Here is a 14,930-nt window from a genome sequence, read left to right on the forward strand (position 1 = left end):
GATCCAGATCTGTTTTTGCTAGTGGCTGATATGGAACTGAACAATGCACATTTTTATCACTCCCTTGTCCCCAAACTGCTTATGACCCGGCCATGTTTTCTTTTCCTATCATTCTCATCCTCACTACTGGAGTTGATAACGGATAACTTGTAAAAAGTAGTGTTTACATGTAATTTGAGTTTGAATATATCAGATCTCTAAGAATCCATCTAGCCCTGAAAAATCTGCAAGTGTCACCTCGTGGGAATATTATGTAAGGAATCCATCAGAGGTGAGAAAAGGGTTCGTGAAGAAAGATATGAGGACTAAAAGATAAATTTACATATTTATAGGTTTCATCTAGATTAATTCTCACCACACTAATGATACTGATGATAGCTAGGATGTCTTGGGTATTAATTATGTCAACATATTCACAAGTTTGGCATTTATTTAATCTTCCCTGAAAACTCCTGAGACTACATGGTCCTAATTTTACAAATGGTTAGATATCTTGCACAAGTTAAGATAGATTGTAAGTGGCAGAATTTGAATCTGATGCTGCCTCTGTTTCATGCCAGAGGCCAACTATACTCTTACACGTCATATCAAATGTGTAGCACAAGTACATTGACTTAGTGTGAAAAGACAGGAAGGAGTGTGTGGGTTGGCTCACTCTCACCAGCTCTGGGTCTCTCTGTCTCTGTCTCTCTCTGTGTCTCTCTTTCTCTTTCTCTTTGACAACTTTGAGTTTCAGACAAGTCACTTATTTGAGTTTTCTTTTTCTCCTGCAAAATATGTGTAACCTTACCTATTCTCTTTATCTTGTCAGCTCATTTTTGTTGCTCAGATTACATAAAGTATGTGAAAGCACTCTATAAATTGTAAATATGTAAATTAAAACCTTATTGTTATAAGCTCTAAAGATGAGAATGAGCCGTAGGCAGGAGACGCTGAAACATCTCCAAGTGGAATTTTCATGCTGTGAGACCTGGCATCCCATGTTTCATAGAGGAAGTTGATGTCAATCAGATTCTTCCATTAAGGGTTCAATGTTTACTTCTAGAGATAAGAAAGCATGGAATTCCCATAACAGACCTTAGAAATCTCCAAGTCCAGTTCCTTCCTTTTAAAGATAAGAAGTCTGAAATTAAAAAGAGTTTAATTATCATACTGTGGAAAAAGACAAAAATCTACCCAGCTCTCATATGTTTCCCAAATTCACTAAGAGTAACTTGAATCACAGTCTTGTTGTTCTAGATGTGTGACCTTGGTTTGTGTGACCTGCTTAACTTCTCTGTGCTTCAGTCTTTTTATCCCTAAAATAAGGATAATTATAGTGTCTTCCTCATAAGGGTAGTTTTGAGAATTAAGAGTTAATATATAGAGAGCATTTAGAACAGTGCCTGCCACATAGGAAGCTATTATTAGTATTAGCGACATTAGTAAGAACATGACAGAGACTTGGAGAGTTTATCATTGTTTCCTTAATAATCTTCACGATAATCACGTTTGTCTACAAGCCTTGATGACCTTCCATTTTTCTGCTAAAGACTAGAGTCATGTTCCTCCTGGCAAATAGCTGGCCCTTCTGTGGAGGATCTGAAACAAGTTAGCACCCCTTTGTAATGTCCGAAAAGGAATTTCTCTGTAGGCTTTTCCATGATGGAATCTTAGTTTTATTAAGGCATGGTAGGTGAAGGGGAAATTATGAGCACAATGAAAGGGCTCTCAGTATTCCTGTGGATCCAGAATACAAAAATTTCTGCAATTTGTGTAATCTTTCACCATGTTTCTCTCTATTTTGTGCATTGCTTGCTTATATGGATATAAAAGCACTCATCATCTTCCTCCCCAGCTCATGCTTTAGAGCAAGTCAGTGTAATCAACTCCAGAACTATACTGAAAGACCAAATCTTGGAGCAAAATGATAGGTGAGTATTAGGATAATACCAAGCTCACTGGGATTATGGACTAGTTAATGACATGTTTTTAGCATTAAAATTCATCTTATAAAAAGAATCTATATATTATAATGGATATAAAATGTACTTAGTGGTTTCCGAATTTTAAACTATAAGTTAGATGGATGTGTCTAAGATTTTAAGTGAGATGGATGTGACTCAGTTTGAGAAACATATGCTCATTAGATCTCAGTAATTTCTAGCCAAATTCTAGTAGTAGAATCTACCTGAATTTTTTTGTGTGTGCTAAAAATATCCCCAACCCACAGCATTCATACACACTGCAGATGTGAATGCGAAAATTAGGCTTCAAACTTGAAAATTCTACAATGGACTGGAATGATTATCAAGCCAAGATATGTGACCTAGAAATATAGACTTGGTGTGGGAGTTGAAGAATCTGTTTAGAAAAACTTGAAGCAGAAAGGAGGGAAGAAAGTGCGGAAGAGAGGGAGGAAGGGAGGGAGGGAGGAAAGGCGAGAGGGATGGCAGAAAGTGAGAGAGAAATAAAAATAATAAAACTTTGACCCTGATTTGATTTTGTTATACTTCTTTTTTGTTAGTAAGTGACTAAAATGAGCATTGATTGAAGCAAATTAGTCTAAGCAGTTATTTTCCCCAATACTCCCCCCAGCAATTGCAAACAGGAGACTGAAAAAGAAAGAAAAAGGGTAATAACGGGAATAAGTAGATTAAAAAGTAAGTGGCCAGAATTGTAGGGAGGAGTACTGGCCAAAATTGCTAAAATAGAGAATTGGAATGAATTACAGAGAAGCAAGCACTTTAGGATTCAATAGCTCAGACTTTTGTAGATTTGACCTTGAATAAAAGAACGGACCTTGAATTTATTTTTTTGAAAGAATTGGCTATTCCTAATGGTGTGTGGATAATGTGGATGTTGCAGGTTGGAGCCCTGTGTGCATGCCAGATTTAGCTGTCTCAATAGGTCAACTAAATCGTTCCTCTTTCATCATAAAGAACTTGGACTGCTTCTCTTCTTTATTGTCGTGGTGTTGTCATCCAGTCTCATGACTTTAAATACTTTGTATACACTAATGCCTTCAAGTTTATATCTCCAACCCGACCTGTCTTTTGAACTCCAGAGTTGGACAGCCAGCTGACCGTCCTTTTTGATGTCTAGATGACACTTCTAACTTACACGTCCAAAGCAGAACCCTTGATTTTTCCACATCACACACAGACCTGCCCCTCGGGCAATCTTCTTGGCTAATGGCAACACCATTCTTTCAGTTGCTTAGATAAAAATATCTTGCCATCACCCTTGACCTCTCTGTTACTCCATGTCCAATCCATCATCAAATTCCATGGGCGCTCTTCAAAATTCAGCCACAACCCATCACTTTCACAGCTGTCCAAATCACTATCGTGTCTCACCTAGATTACTGTAATTGTATTCTTACAGTTCTTCCTGCTGCCATCTTTGCCCTGCACGGTCTGTTTGCAACATAGTATCCAGAGTGGTTTTCTTTACAATTATAAGTCAGATCATGTCACTCTTCTGCCCAAAATCTCCAAAGGATTCACATCTCAGAGTTATAACCCAAGCCCTTACAATGACCTGTAAAGCCGTTTAGGACCTGGACCTGTTTAACCTTTCTGATCTCAGAACCTCCTAAAGCTCACCCCTCACTACTCTGCTCCAGCAATGCTGACTCCTTGCTGTTCCTGGAACAACCAGGCGTGTACCTACCCCAGGGCCTTTGCACTTTCTGATCTCACTCCTTAGAGCATACTTCTTCCAGATATCCATATGATTGCTGACCCACCTTCTGTAGGTCCTTGCTCAAATGTCACTTCATCAATGAAGACTTGTTTAGCTAGCCTAGATCACAGTACTTCCTACCAGCTTCCTGGCTTTATTTTTCTTCCTATAATTCTTATTAATTTTCAGCATACTGGAAAATTAACTTATTTACTTTCATTTTGTCTTTCTCTCACATCTAGGTTATAAGATTTATAAAAGCAAGAATTTTTGTCTATTTGTTCACTCCTCTATTGCCATCTAAACAGCAAGTTTCAACTAAACACTAAATAGCGTATAAGCTGGTGTTCAATAAATATTTGTTGAATGGATGAATTAATAACTACAGACTGAATGAACACTCAAGAATCCTTTAATCCACCATTTTTTTTTACCATTACAATACCTTTCATTTAAATGAGTGTCTCCAGGAAAAGCAAATCCAGAAACACTAAAATAGACTTTGAAATTCACGTGCTGTAAGATCTACACACGTCTAAATCATAAAGAGAGTTTTCACCTGTGTATAGTCTCACCAGGTACTCCATAAGTAGCTTGCTTAAAATCTTGAAACTTAAAAATCGCTAAGTATTGTTGTAAGCTTAATTATCCCCTTCCCTCTATAATAAATCAATTTTCCTTATTTATAAAGTCACTGTTAGACATAGTATCTAAATTGAACCCCTTGAAGTATCTTGAACTTCTTTGGGGAAATTTATCCTTGAAAAATGAACCCCAATCCCTATAAAGATTTGTTTACAGAATTGGTTTCTAAACATTTCTCAAGTTGCGGAGGAGTAGACTGGAGCCAGCATTCTGAAACTTTCTTCTTCAGTGACGAGTACGTTGGGAAAACTGCCTCAATCCCAGTCATATTCTTGTCAATGCAACCAAACAGCAAGACTGCTTTTTTGATGACTGTGATAAAACATGTTGGATATCCATGAATCCCACCATGCCAGTCTTTTCTTATTTTTAATTATAGTAATTAAATCATTTTTATCTTGTGTTGAGAGACCAGATACCTATTGTTTTAATTTTTCCAAACTATATGCATGTTTGACTACTTCCTGTATATTTCCCAGCTCATTACTTTTTATGCTATTTCCTATTCTAGCTTTCATTTTTTATCTGCTTTACTATCTGGTAAGGTAGCATAACACGGAGAAAATTTTCCTGACTTTTCAATCTAGTTTTCTATTTTTTAGAATTACTCAATCATTTCCAATTAGTGCAGAATTAAGATAGACTAGGGATTGGCAGATAAAAGCAGGCAGGAACTTTACAACAGTTAGAGTCTCTGCAATGGGATGCACTGAGATAGAACACAACGCGTCTTCCTCATGGGATGGTTCAGGGGGAAACAGGCTAACTGCCCATCAGGAGGGAGATGGAAAGGAAGGGTGTTGGACCAAATGACGTCTGAGAATGCCTCCCTCTGAAATTTAAGAATTAGAATTATTTTATGACATTAGCTCAGTTTTCTAATAGGGACTAAAATAATTTGAACTGTGTCCACATTTTATTTTTTGTTCTAAATGTATATTTATATATTAATTATTTTGTTTCCTTAAATATTTATTCCTATCTTCCTTGAATAAAATAAGCTGAGAATGTTATTTTAGTATCTAGACTGCCCCCTTCTGGCTTTCATGTCAGACTCTATCAATCACTTTAATCCTCCCATCCATACTCCCTACTTTGCAGCTGTATGCTCAGTCCAGGGATAATGGTTTCAGTATGTTAATTTTATATCTTTTATACAAAAATATGCAGGTGGGTGTTGTGCCAACTTTCCTAAGGCTTGCTGAAGGACAGAACAAGACTCATTATGAAACTTTTCCACCAGCATAAAATAATTTGCTCTTTTAAAATTCAAATAAAATCTGTTATTCACAACAAAGTGCTCAGAACCAAATGCAGTATTTTTGTGGAAAAAGAATAAATAACATTATAGTTTGGAAAAGCAATACCCTCCTGTATAGTGTCCACTAAATTATTGGTCTTTGTTAGTTATGTCTAATTAGAATGTTTTAATTCCCTTTTAACAGTTGGGTTTCATAGTATTTTATATCCAGCTACATTAAGAATTAATTTTTTGGCTTGACATCAATGCTAAATTTGCTTATTCAAACAGAAGCCATGCCAAAGTCTTGAAGGATGATGACAGTAATTAACCCAAATCATATACCAGGAGCTTTTCCAGTGAAAGAGTCTGTTAAGTAGTGCATCTTTTTTTGATGGCGAAGCTGGTACTACAAAAGGCAGGTACGCCAGCCTCCCACAGAATGTTTCTTGACACCAGTGCCAGAGACAGGAAGGGACAAACTATGGGACTGATCAAATGAGGCATTTCTGATTCTGAGAAATAAAATGGGACACATGGAAAGATGAGGGTGTGTATCTTAGTTCAGTATTTCTAGAGGTCAGTTTGATGTTAGATATATGGAACAACTTAGAATTTAGCATACCTCATGCTTCTATGTCCCTACAGGGACAATGAGAGATGTGTAAAAAGAATGATTATTATAGCAATAATTAAAGCAGGAAAAACTGCAACTAATAGAACTATTGGTTTTCTTAAATAAATCTTAATGTAGTAAAATGATGAACTATGTTGCCATATGGTAAAATATAATGCTGCTCTAGAATAATATTTGATGTTTATCATATATTTGAGTTACAAAGACCATGTATAAAATTTTTTAAAAATTAAAGACTGGTTGCCGAGCAGAATTTGTACTTTGATACCACACACATATAGGGAAGAGACTATGGCAATATTCACAAGCGTGTTAGCACGCAATGTGTCTGGAACGTAGGATTATGAATCTGTTCTTCCTCTCTCCTGCTTCTCTTCCTCTTCTGTTTTCCCTCCTTGTCTGTACTTACTCTTCTTCGTGCTATTTGGGTATTTTCCAAATATTTCTCCAATAATACAGCTCCAGAGGAATGGTATTCCCTACTTGGTGATTGGTTGAAAATGTGCCAGGATTGAGTCAGAGGAAGTGTTTTGGCCCTTTTCAAAGCCAGAGAAAGCTTTAGAGAAGGTAGGAAAATAACTGGTTCCGTTTAGGGTGTGTATGAGACAAAGAAATGAGGTAGATGGAACGTAGACATTTGACTCTACGGATCTGGAGCTCAAGGAAGAGATGTGGATTAGAGACACCAATTTGAGAGTCATCCACAAAGAAGAAGGTTCTTGAAACTGTGGGGTATGGATGAGATTGCTCAGGAGAGTGTGGAGCATACAAAGGAAAGAATGACTAGACCTGAGCCTAAGGACACGTAAACATCAAAGGAAACAGAGACAGGAGCTCAAAGAGAAACCAATAGAAGGCCAGAGAGGTGGGAGAAAATACAAACGTGTGGTGGGAGGGAAGTAAAAGGAAGAGGCCCTTGAACAGGGGGTGGTCCATGATGTTAAATGTCATGGACACTTAAGTGAAATGATTTTCAAACATCCTATGCATTCAGCACTAAGTATTTTACTTATTTCAGCAAAGCACCATTGATGAAAATAGTTTCTGCCAGGTGCCAGAAAGTTTGAGGAGGAAAAGGTGGTTTGGCATAAAAATGTTTGTCTACAAAAGGAAGACAAGAAGTAGGATGGTAACTGAAGGGGGACATAGAATTGAGAATGGGATCATTTTGTGGTGAGGGTATTGGTTTTAAGATGAGAAGAATGTGTTGTTCTCTGCAGGCTGATGGGAAGAAGTTGATAGAAAGGAAGAAGGTGGAGATTAGAAAAAAGAGGGAATAATTCAGGATTTTCTACATTTGCCTTATGATAAGAATCCCTTGGATCATTTGTTTAAAAAGACAGATTTCAAGGGGGGAAATTTCATAATCTGTTTTTTTTTTTTTTTTTTTTTGGTGACGGAGATTGTCACTGAGCTAACATCTGTCGCCAATCTTCCTCTATTTTGTATATGGGATGCCACCACAGTATGGTTTGATGAGTGACATGTAGGTCCACACCTGGGATCCAAACCCATGAACCCCAGGCCGCCAAAGCAGAGCACACAAACTTAACCACTATGCCACCAAACCGGCCCCTTCATAATCTCTATTTTTAGCAAGCACTGTCAAATGACTCTTTTTGACAGGAAAGTGTAGAAACACTATAATAAATAAATATATTTTGAAAAAATGGGATTTGGGTCATAAGTTTATCCTTAGATCTGAGGAGAGAACTACCTTTGTTACAGGAGAGAATTAAAAAAGGCTGGGTGGAGATGGAGATAAATATAGAGGTTTGGTGACTGACTTCCCTGTCTGCTTCTACTTTCTCATCAAGTAGGATGGGAGGCCCCCTTCTGAGAGTGAGGCAATAATTTCTAGGCACTAATAAAAGCCCAGGTGGAAGGAAGATATTAATTTATAGTGGAACCGGTTTGCAAGGCTGTATGATTTTTTGAAGCAGCACTCCACAGGTGGGGAGCAATTGTGACGAAGCCTGACATGTGAGCTCTAACATGGAAGTTTAATGGAAGGAAAGCAGGGCCTGAGAGTTCAACCTATTACCACAGATTGGATGAAATGGTAATCACAGAATATAGGCTGGGTAATGAAGGGAATAGAGACAGGGTATGGGTTTGTCTGGGACTGAGAGTTTCCTGGAGTGTGGGACAGTCAATGCTAAAACCAGGAACATCCTAGGTAAACCAGGATCGTTGATCATCCTGGAGGGCAAGGATGATAGAAAGTTGGATTTGGGAACTGGGAAGTTAGAAGGAATAAAAACCAAGTGTAGGAAGAGTAATTGAATGTACAACTTAGAAATAGAAGAGGTTATGGCCAGAGACTGAAGTGTTTAGAGTTGGGTCTTCAGAGAGGGTTAGTTCCACGTAATGAGATTGATGGTTTAAGGTCATGAAAATTGATTGTGAAAGTAGAATGCAGATAAAGGACCCTGGAAGTATTAAGCCCATGAAGTTGAGAAGAGATTGAGTTTAATACAGTTGTCCATGTAAGCTATGACATCACCTAGGATGGTGGCAGAACGAAGTAGGACCAGTGAGCCTGATGCTAAGTCTTCTGATAAGCCAGAGGCAAGTAGATGTGAAGGCACAGATTATGGTACAGCCAGATGGCATTAGCTTAAACCATCTAGGGACTGGGCTCAAGTTTAAAGGATAATTATCTAGAAGAAGCAGTGAAAAATCAGACAATATGCCCCGGCCCTAAAATATGTGGGTTATGGGAGAATAAACAATCTCCCTTTGAGACGATTAAAGGAACAATTTTATCATCAGGGAAAGTCAGGGTGCTGATAAGGAAGGAGGGGAATAAGCAGCAAAAAGGCTGAGAATATATAACTTTAAAAAAAATGTTTAGTTGATCTAAAGCCTAAAAAATGTATGTTGTCTTGCTTCATCAGGCCCTCATTGGATCAAGGAAAACAGTTCTCCATGAAAAAAGAAAAGATCCCTATTGGTGGGGTAAGCACCGGAATAACTAGTGTTATTTGTTATTAACCACTCAAACATAAAAGATAACACTGCATTTTTAATAAATATCATACATTTTTCCTCGAATCTTAGGAGAGTCACTATATAATAGTTTGAAGAAGTTAAATTTAATGGAACTGTTGGATGTTATAGTGGTGTTTAATCAGGATTGCATGTTTTTTAGCTGTGTGTATTCTTATTTACTAATATAGTAACTAACATTATTTGGGCATTTATTTTTAAGTGCTAAGGACTGTGCTGGCGCTTTACATGTACTCATAAGGTGGCTACTGTTAATATTCCGATTTCCAGTTGGGTAATCTGAGGGTTAGAGGAGTTAGTGACCTGACCAAGATCACAAAGCTTAGGAAATGTCAGAGGAGGATTTAAATCTAGCCTGTCTGAATTTTAAGTGCAGTAACCTAATTTTATATCAATTTTGCCATTAGGTGAAGTTCTCAATCATTCTGAAGTACCTCCGAGCCTTCGGCTGGCTCTGGGTGTGGCTGAGCATGGCCACTTACCTAGGGCAGAATTTGGTGGGCATTGGGCAGAATCTATGGCTTAGCGCCTGGGCGAAGGAAGCCAAGCATGTGAGTGAGTTCACAGAATGGAAGCAAATAAGAAGCAATAACCTCAACATCTATGGATTATTGGGATTAATGCAAGGTAAAGAAAAAAAGAATCCACCTGCTTCTCTTTTCTCTTTCTGACCTAATTGATTCAAACGCAAGCATATGGCATCATTTTATTTCAAGTAAATCTATGCCATAGTTTTCAATTATTTTAGGAGGATTCAAATGGATATGTTTTTAATTCACCCTATTTGAGAGAGTAAATCATAACTTGTATGTGTCAGCTACATGGTCCACACTAAATAATTTATTCTTCTCCTTTAATTTGGACTATAATTAACTAGGAAGGTGTTATGATCCCCATGCTATAGCTGAGGAAAATGAGGCTAATTGGTTAAGTCATTTAGGACTCAAAAGTGTTGACTACATGGCTACTCACTGTATGCATGAGGCTTGTGATTGACGGGAAGATCAATAAGTGAGTCTGTTAAAAACTACATTGTAAGTGAAGTTTAAAACTACATGGCAAGCAATAAGTGCTGTAAAAGTAGTAAAAGAAAGCACTGAGAGGATTCAGAGCAGGGGAAAGCCATATTTGGTTGCCAGATTAAGGTAATTTCCACGGCATAGTTGGTATTTGAGGTGACACTAAAATGATGGATTGAATTTTGTCAGATTGAGAACAAAGAGAAGGAGAGAAGGTGATAGATGGAAAGAGAAAGCATGAGTAAAGACAGGGATGGGGAGGGTCGGGGGATATTGGTGTGACTGGGGGTGCCAGTTTGAGTGGTCTGCAGGTTACTGCGAGGGCAGTAGGGGGACTAGTTGTGGGAAAGTCTTTTGGAGATCTGTTGGAGATGATAGTTGGAAAGGCAAATGGAAAACTCTGAGAATTTGAGGAAAAAGAAGTAACATAATTGGAGTTAGTTTTCAGACTAAGAATAAATTCGCAGTGATGAAAAAAGCTGTATTTTTATTGAAGGGATTAAAGTCAGAGAGCAGCGAGGAGTTGAGCTTGGTAGGGAAAGAATAATCAATCTGGGGAGCTCCTGTTACAGCTTTAAGGGAGATTCCGTAGCCCTTGAAGAATATTTTAAGTGAGCAAATACCATTTCCTATACTGGACAAGGTATGTGAGCTTAGTGTTCACAATTTTACTTGTGTAAAGTCTTATTTTTGATTAACTATCAGTAGGAAGTACTTTTTAACAAAGGCAACAGGTCATGCACAGTTTAATTAAAAAGGTTTTTTCCTGATTGTATTTTTGTTTAGAGTGGTCTTCAGTCATTAGCAGATAAATCTTCTCTAATGTTTTCATTTTTAATTTTTTACATTTTAAAAAATTTAAACTTCTCCCAAGACTTATTATTAAATGCAACAATAAGGTATCCATAAGTAACGTGAGTCTAAGAAATGAAAATGTATAATTTCTGATTTTTTCAGTAGATCCGAGCTATGCCTTATGGAATTGGGTCCAATCAAGAGCAGGCTGTGTCCACTGACATCATCATAGCTCTTTATTTTTTTTCTGAGCCTAAAAGCATAAATGGCACTTTCACATGTTAATACCAGAGGCCTGCTATGAATAACATAGAAGGCTAACATTCAAACAAAACTAGAATACTGAAGCAGAAAATGTTAGATTTGTATTCTAAAACAATAATAATGGTCTTACCTCCTTTTCTAAAAATGAAATAGCCGTGAACATTTTTTCCTGGATCCCAGCTGTTTGCTTTAGAATCTCTAGGACACTCTGACTATTCTTAATCTGTTGTGTTTTATCCCTCATTATTAGTAATTTCCATTCTCTAATCCAGTGTGTAAAATATAGGCACTTTATTTTCAAAGTACAATGTTTGAAGAGTACACTGCTGCTTCTAGTTTAAAATGAATGAGTGGATCATTTACTTACCTTGCAAAATTCCACTGAAATGACAGTGAGTAAATATAAAAGGAAAGGCCTCAGGGGCTTTCATAGTGATAAATTCCTACATAAGCCATTATACTGATAGATAATCAAGGGTAGAAGAGCCTGTAGCCAGGAAAAGATACTGGAGAAGCTATAACAGAAGAGAGAGATGTTCAGTTGAGCCGTGGAAAAACACTAAACTCATGGTTACAGGTACAGAGAGTAGGATTGAGCTGCATGGAAATGATCAAGGTGATTCACGAGAGCATTGTTCTCCTGGCCCATCAGCTCTCCTGCAACACCCACCACCTCAACCGCCAATGTATACAGCAACTGGCATAGTAGCAGTGCAATGGACAGTAGAAAGCTGATGTCTAAAGAGGAAATTAGGGTTTCTAGTGTGTGTGACATACATAGAAGAAAGCTTCCTTAAGTTTCTTTTGGAGAAGCTCCAGCCTATGTGTCTGGATCCCCATACGAAGATTCCCAGTGTCACACCTTCCCGCTTAGGTGGAACTTGAAATAAACCCTTCCATTCAGAGGAGAGAAACGTTGGGGGACATTAATGTAGGCAATGCAGAAGGAAGCCACAACAAGGACCTCTATTAATTAACCATGTCTTTATCTCGAGATATATGCTTAAACTGATAATGATAGGTGGTCATGCATTTTAATCAAGCCAACAGTATAAGTAAGAGCCAAAAAATAGAGCAGCAGAGGCCAAAACTAAAATATTCATATTTGGAATGGAAGAAAAGCTTTAAAAATGTCTAATTAGTATTTCCGGCTATTCAAAATATTGTATCCACAAAGCAAGTGCAGAATGTGATGAAATAAGTTTAACCTTAGGACAAGAAAGTTCCTGAAAAATGTAAAGAACTTTAAAAGATTGTGCAAGCATGAGAGGATAAATTAGAAGAAATTATCCCAGATGTACAACATCAAAAACAGAGGAGGGAAAAGATAGATCAAAAATTAAAGGGATCATCCAGGAAATTCAACATTCACATGAAAAGACTTCCAGTAAATGGAAGGGAAAATTATCAAGTACGTAATATTTAAGAACATTTCCATGACTGAAGGATACAGATGCCTCTTCCTGCAACCATTCCAGTTTAGAGCAGAACAACAGAGGGTTTCAAGAGAGTAGTCTGTGTTGCAGGGAGAAAGGAACTAAATAAGATGAAAGAAATAATAAAATAGCTGATGAGTCTGAATATATTCAGAAAAGATTTGCTGACTGTTGAAGTGTTTGGGAATAAATTAGTATTTGTTGTGTAGAAAACTAAGCATATGGAAAAATAGTGGTATAAGCTTTATAAATTTAATAAACTTCTTGAATAATATCTGATTACTAGTAACGTAAACACTGAATACTTGTTTGAGAAAAAAGGTAACAACCTATTTTTAGAAGAGGAGGAGAGACATATAGGGGAGTGAGATGGGAAAATAGTAGAAAATATTTAAGACTGAGAAATCATATAACAGCAGTATGAGATATTATTTAAAATATAAAAGAACTACCTAAAAGAATTTAAGGTGGTCATGGTCTACTATTTGGATTTGTTTTATTTTAAGCATTATGCCTACAAAGGAAAAAGAATCATATTGGTAACACACTTTGGTTCGCAATTTTGTATATTAGAATGCAATGGAGCAATTGTGCATCCCCTAAGACACAGGAATAGACTGGCTGAAGAAACACGGAAATTTGACTCCCCAAACTGAGGAGTCTACACATAAGTCTTTAAACACACTTGATCCCAGGGCTCAAATGAAGTGTCCACTACTCTGTCTTTATCAGGTCTACTTGTTGGCTTAATTCTCAGGCTTCACGTGGTGGTGGAAATGTTCTTTTTCAAAGAACTTCCTTCCATAGAAATCCGTGAAACTACTTTCCTTGAAACAATTTGAGTCACACATCCATCCTTGAACCAATCATTGTGTTGAAACATTTCTTCTTCCTGCCTTCCCAGTTCCCCAGTTTGGGATCTCTTTGTCCTTTTATTTCTTCTTACACACCTGGACAGCTCTTTTAGGAGTCTCTCTCTTGTCATATTTTGTCAAATGCAGCTAACAGTCAACAGATGCTAATAACTGTTTTCCAACCTCTTCCGCCAAAACTCCATGTTTACTATTTATATTTTCTGCCTTTGCAAGAAAAACCCTCCCACCAACCAAATCTCAGCAGCTGAACAAACCAAAAAATGTTTACTCCTCACTCATACCATGTGCCCACTGTGGGTCAGGAAAGGGACTTTACTTATTCTAGCGACCCAAGCTGAAGAAGCAATCCAATCACCATTTTCAATGTTGGTAGGCACTGCACAACGGGAATGGGAGCTTGAGCAGGTCTGACGCCAGCAACTAAACGCTTTAACCTGGAAGTATCGTGTACTGTTTCTGCCTCAACTTATGGTTCAGAACTGTTCATGTGGTTCCATCAGTCACAAGGAGGCCAGAAAGTGCAACTCTCCCATGGACCTGGGAGCTGGGAGAAGTGAAATCATTTGGCTTGCAGCTTCAGTGACTACCACATTGATTCACAGGACATCATAAAGTTAATAGGTTGCTAAAATTCTGTGAACCTGAGTGATCTCTTCTGTGCATTCTCTAGAACCTATGGCCATGAATGAGGATAGCCCTGCTCTGGTAGCATGGCCACCCATCAGAGTGTTCTATTTATTTTCAGCATACCGTATACATTTATACTTAGTTTGGTCCACAATCACACAATTTTAAGTTTGATATTTGAGTTTTCCATTACAAACTGGATGCGATTATAAGCAACCTTTTGAGAGTTAAAATATAAAATTCCTTTAAGATGTTGATGTGTTGCTGATATCAATTTGTGTTTAGGTCTCTTTGTCTGCTCTGGGGCCTATGTACTCACCAGGGGGTCCCTGGCTGCCTCTCGAACTTTGCACACTCAGCTGTTGGATAATGTACTGCACCTCCCACTTCAGTTTTTTGAAACCAATCCCATAGGCCAGATCATCAATCGGTTCACCAAGGTAAGTAAAGACGTACCTTGTTAAATAACATGCCTTAAAGATGATGATCCATGTTTAGTACCTTATAATCTCATTGTAAAAATGATCATCTTAAAAAGATGGGATCGTGTTTAGTATAGATTGCATTGTTAAATTTATGTCTAATTCTTGGGACATTTATAATTGACGTATAACAGAGTCACATCTTACACATATAATTAAAATAGCTCTTGCAAATGGCTGAAAGAACCCAAAAAGTATGTATGCTTTGATGTCTACAACTCTAATTCCTATA

The 14,930-nt window shown here is 37.5% G+C and overlaps 1 protein-coding gene across 1 annotated transcript in view; it reads left to right on the forward strand.

Moving 5' to 3' along the window:
- LOC124231256 (multidrug resistance-associated protein 1-like) overlaps positions 1-14,930 on the forward strand; it is an 81,983-nt gene that overhangs the window by 49,890 nt on the left and 17,163 nt on the right. Inside the window, exons 16-19 of the mRNA XM_046647939.1 lie at positions 1,838-1,913; positions 9,089-9,149; positions 9,608-9,827; positions 14,502-14,656. Of these exons, the coding sequence (XP_046503895.1) occupies positions 1,838-1,913; positions 9,089-9,149; positions 9,608-9,827; positions 14,502-14,656 (512 nt within the window). The remainder of the gene's footprint in view (positions 1-1,837; positions 1,914-9,088; positions 9,150-9,607; positions 9,828-14,501; positions 14,657-14,930) is intronic.

This window comes from Equus quagga, chromosome 21, assembly GCF_021613505.1.
Source record: "Equus quagga isolate Etosha38 chromosome 21, UCLA_HA_Equagga_1.0, whole genome shotgun sequence".
In the NCBI taxonomy this organism is placed as follows: domain Eukaryota; kingdom Metazoa; phylum Chordata; class Mammalia; order Perissodactyla; family Equidae; genus Equus; species Equus quagga.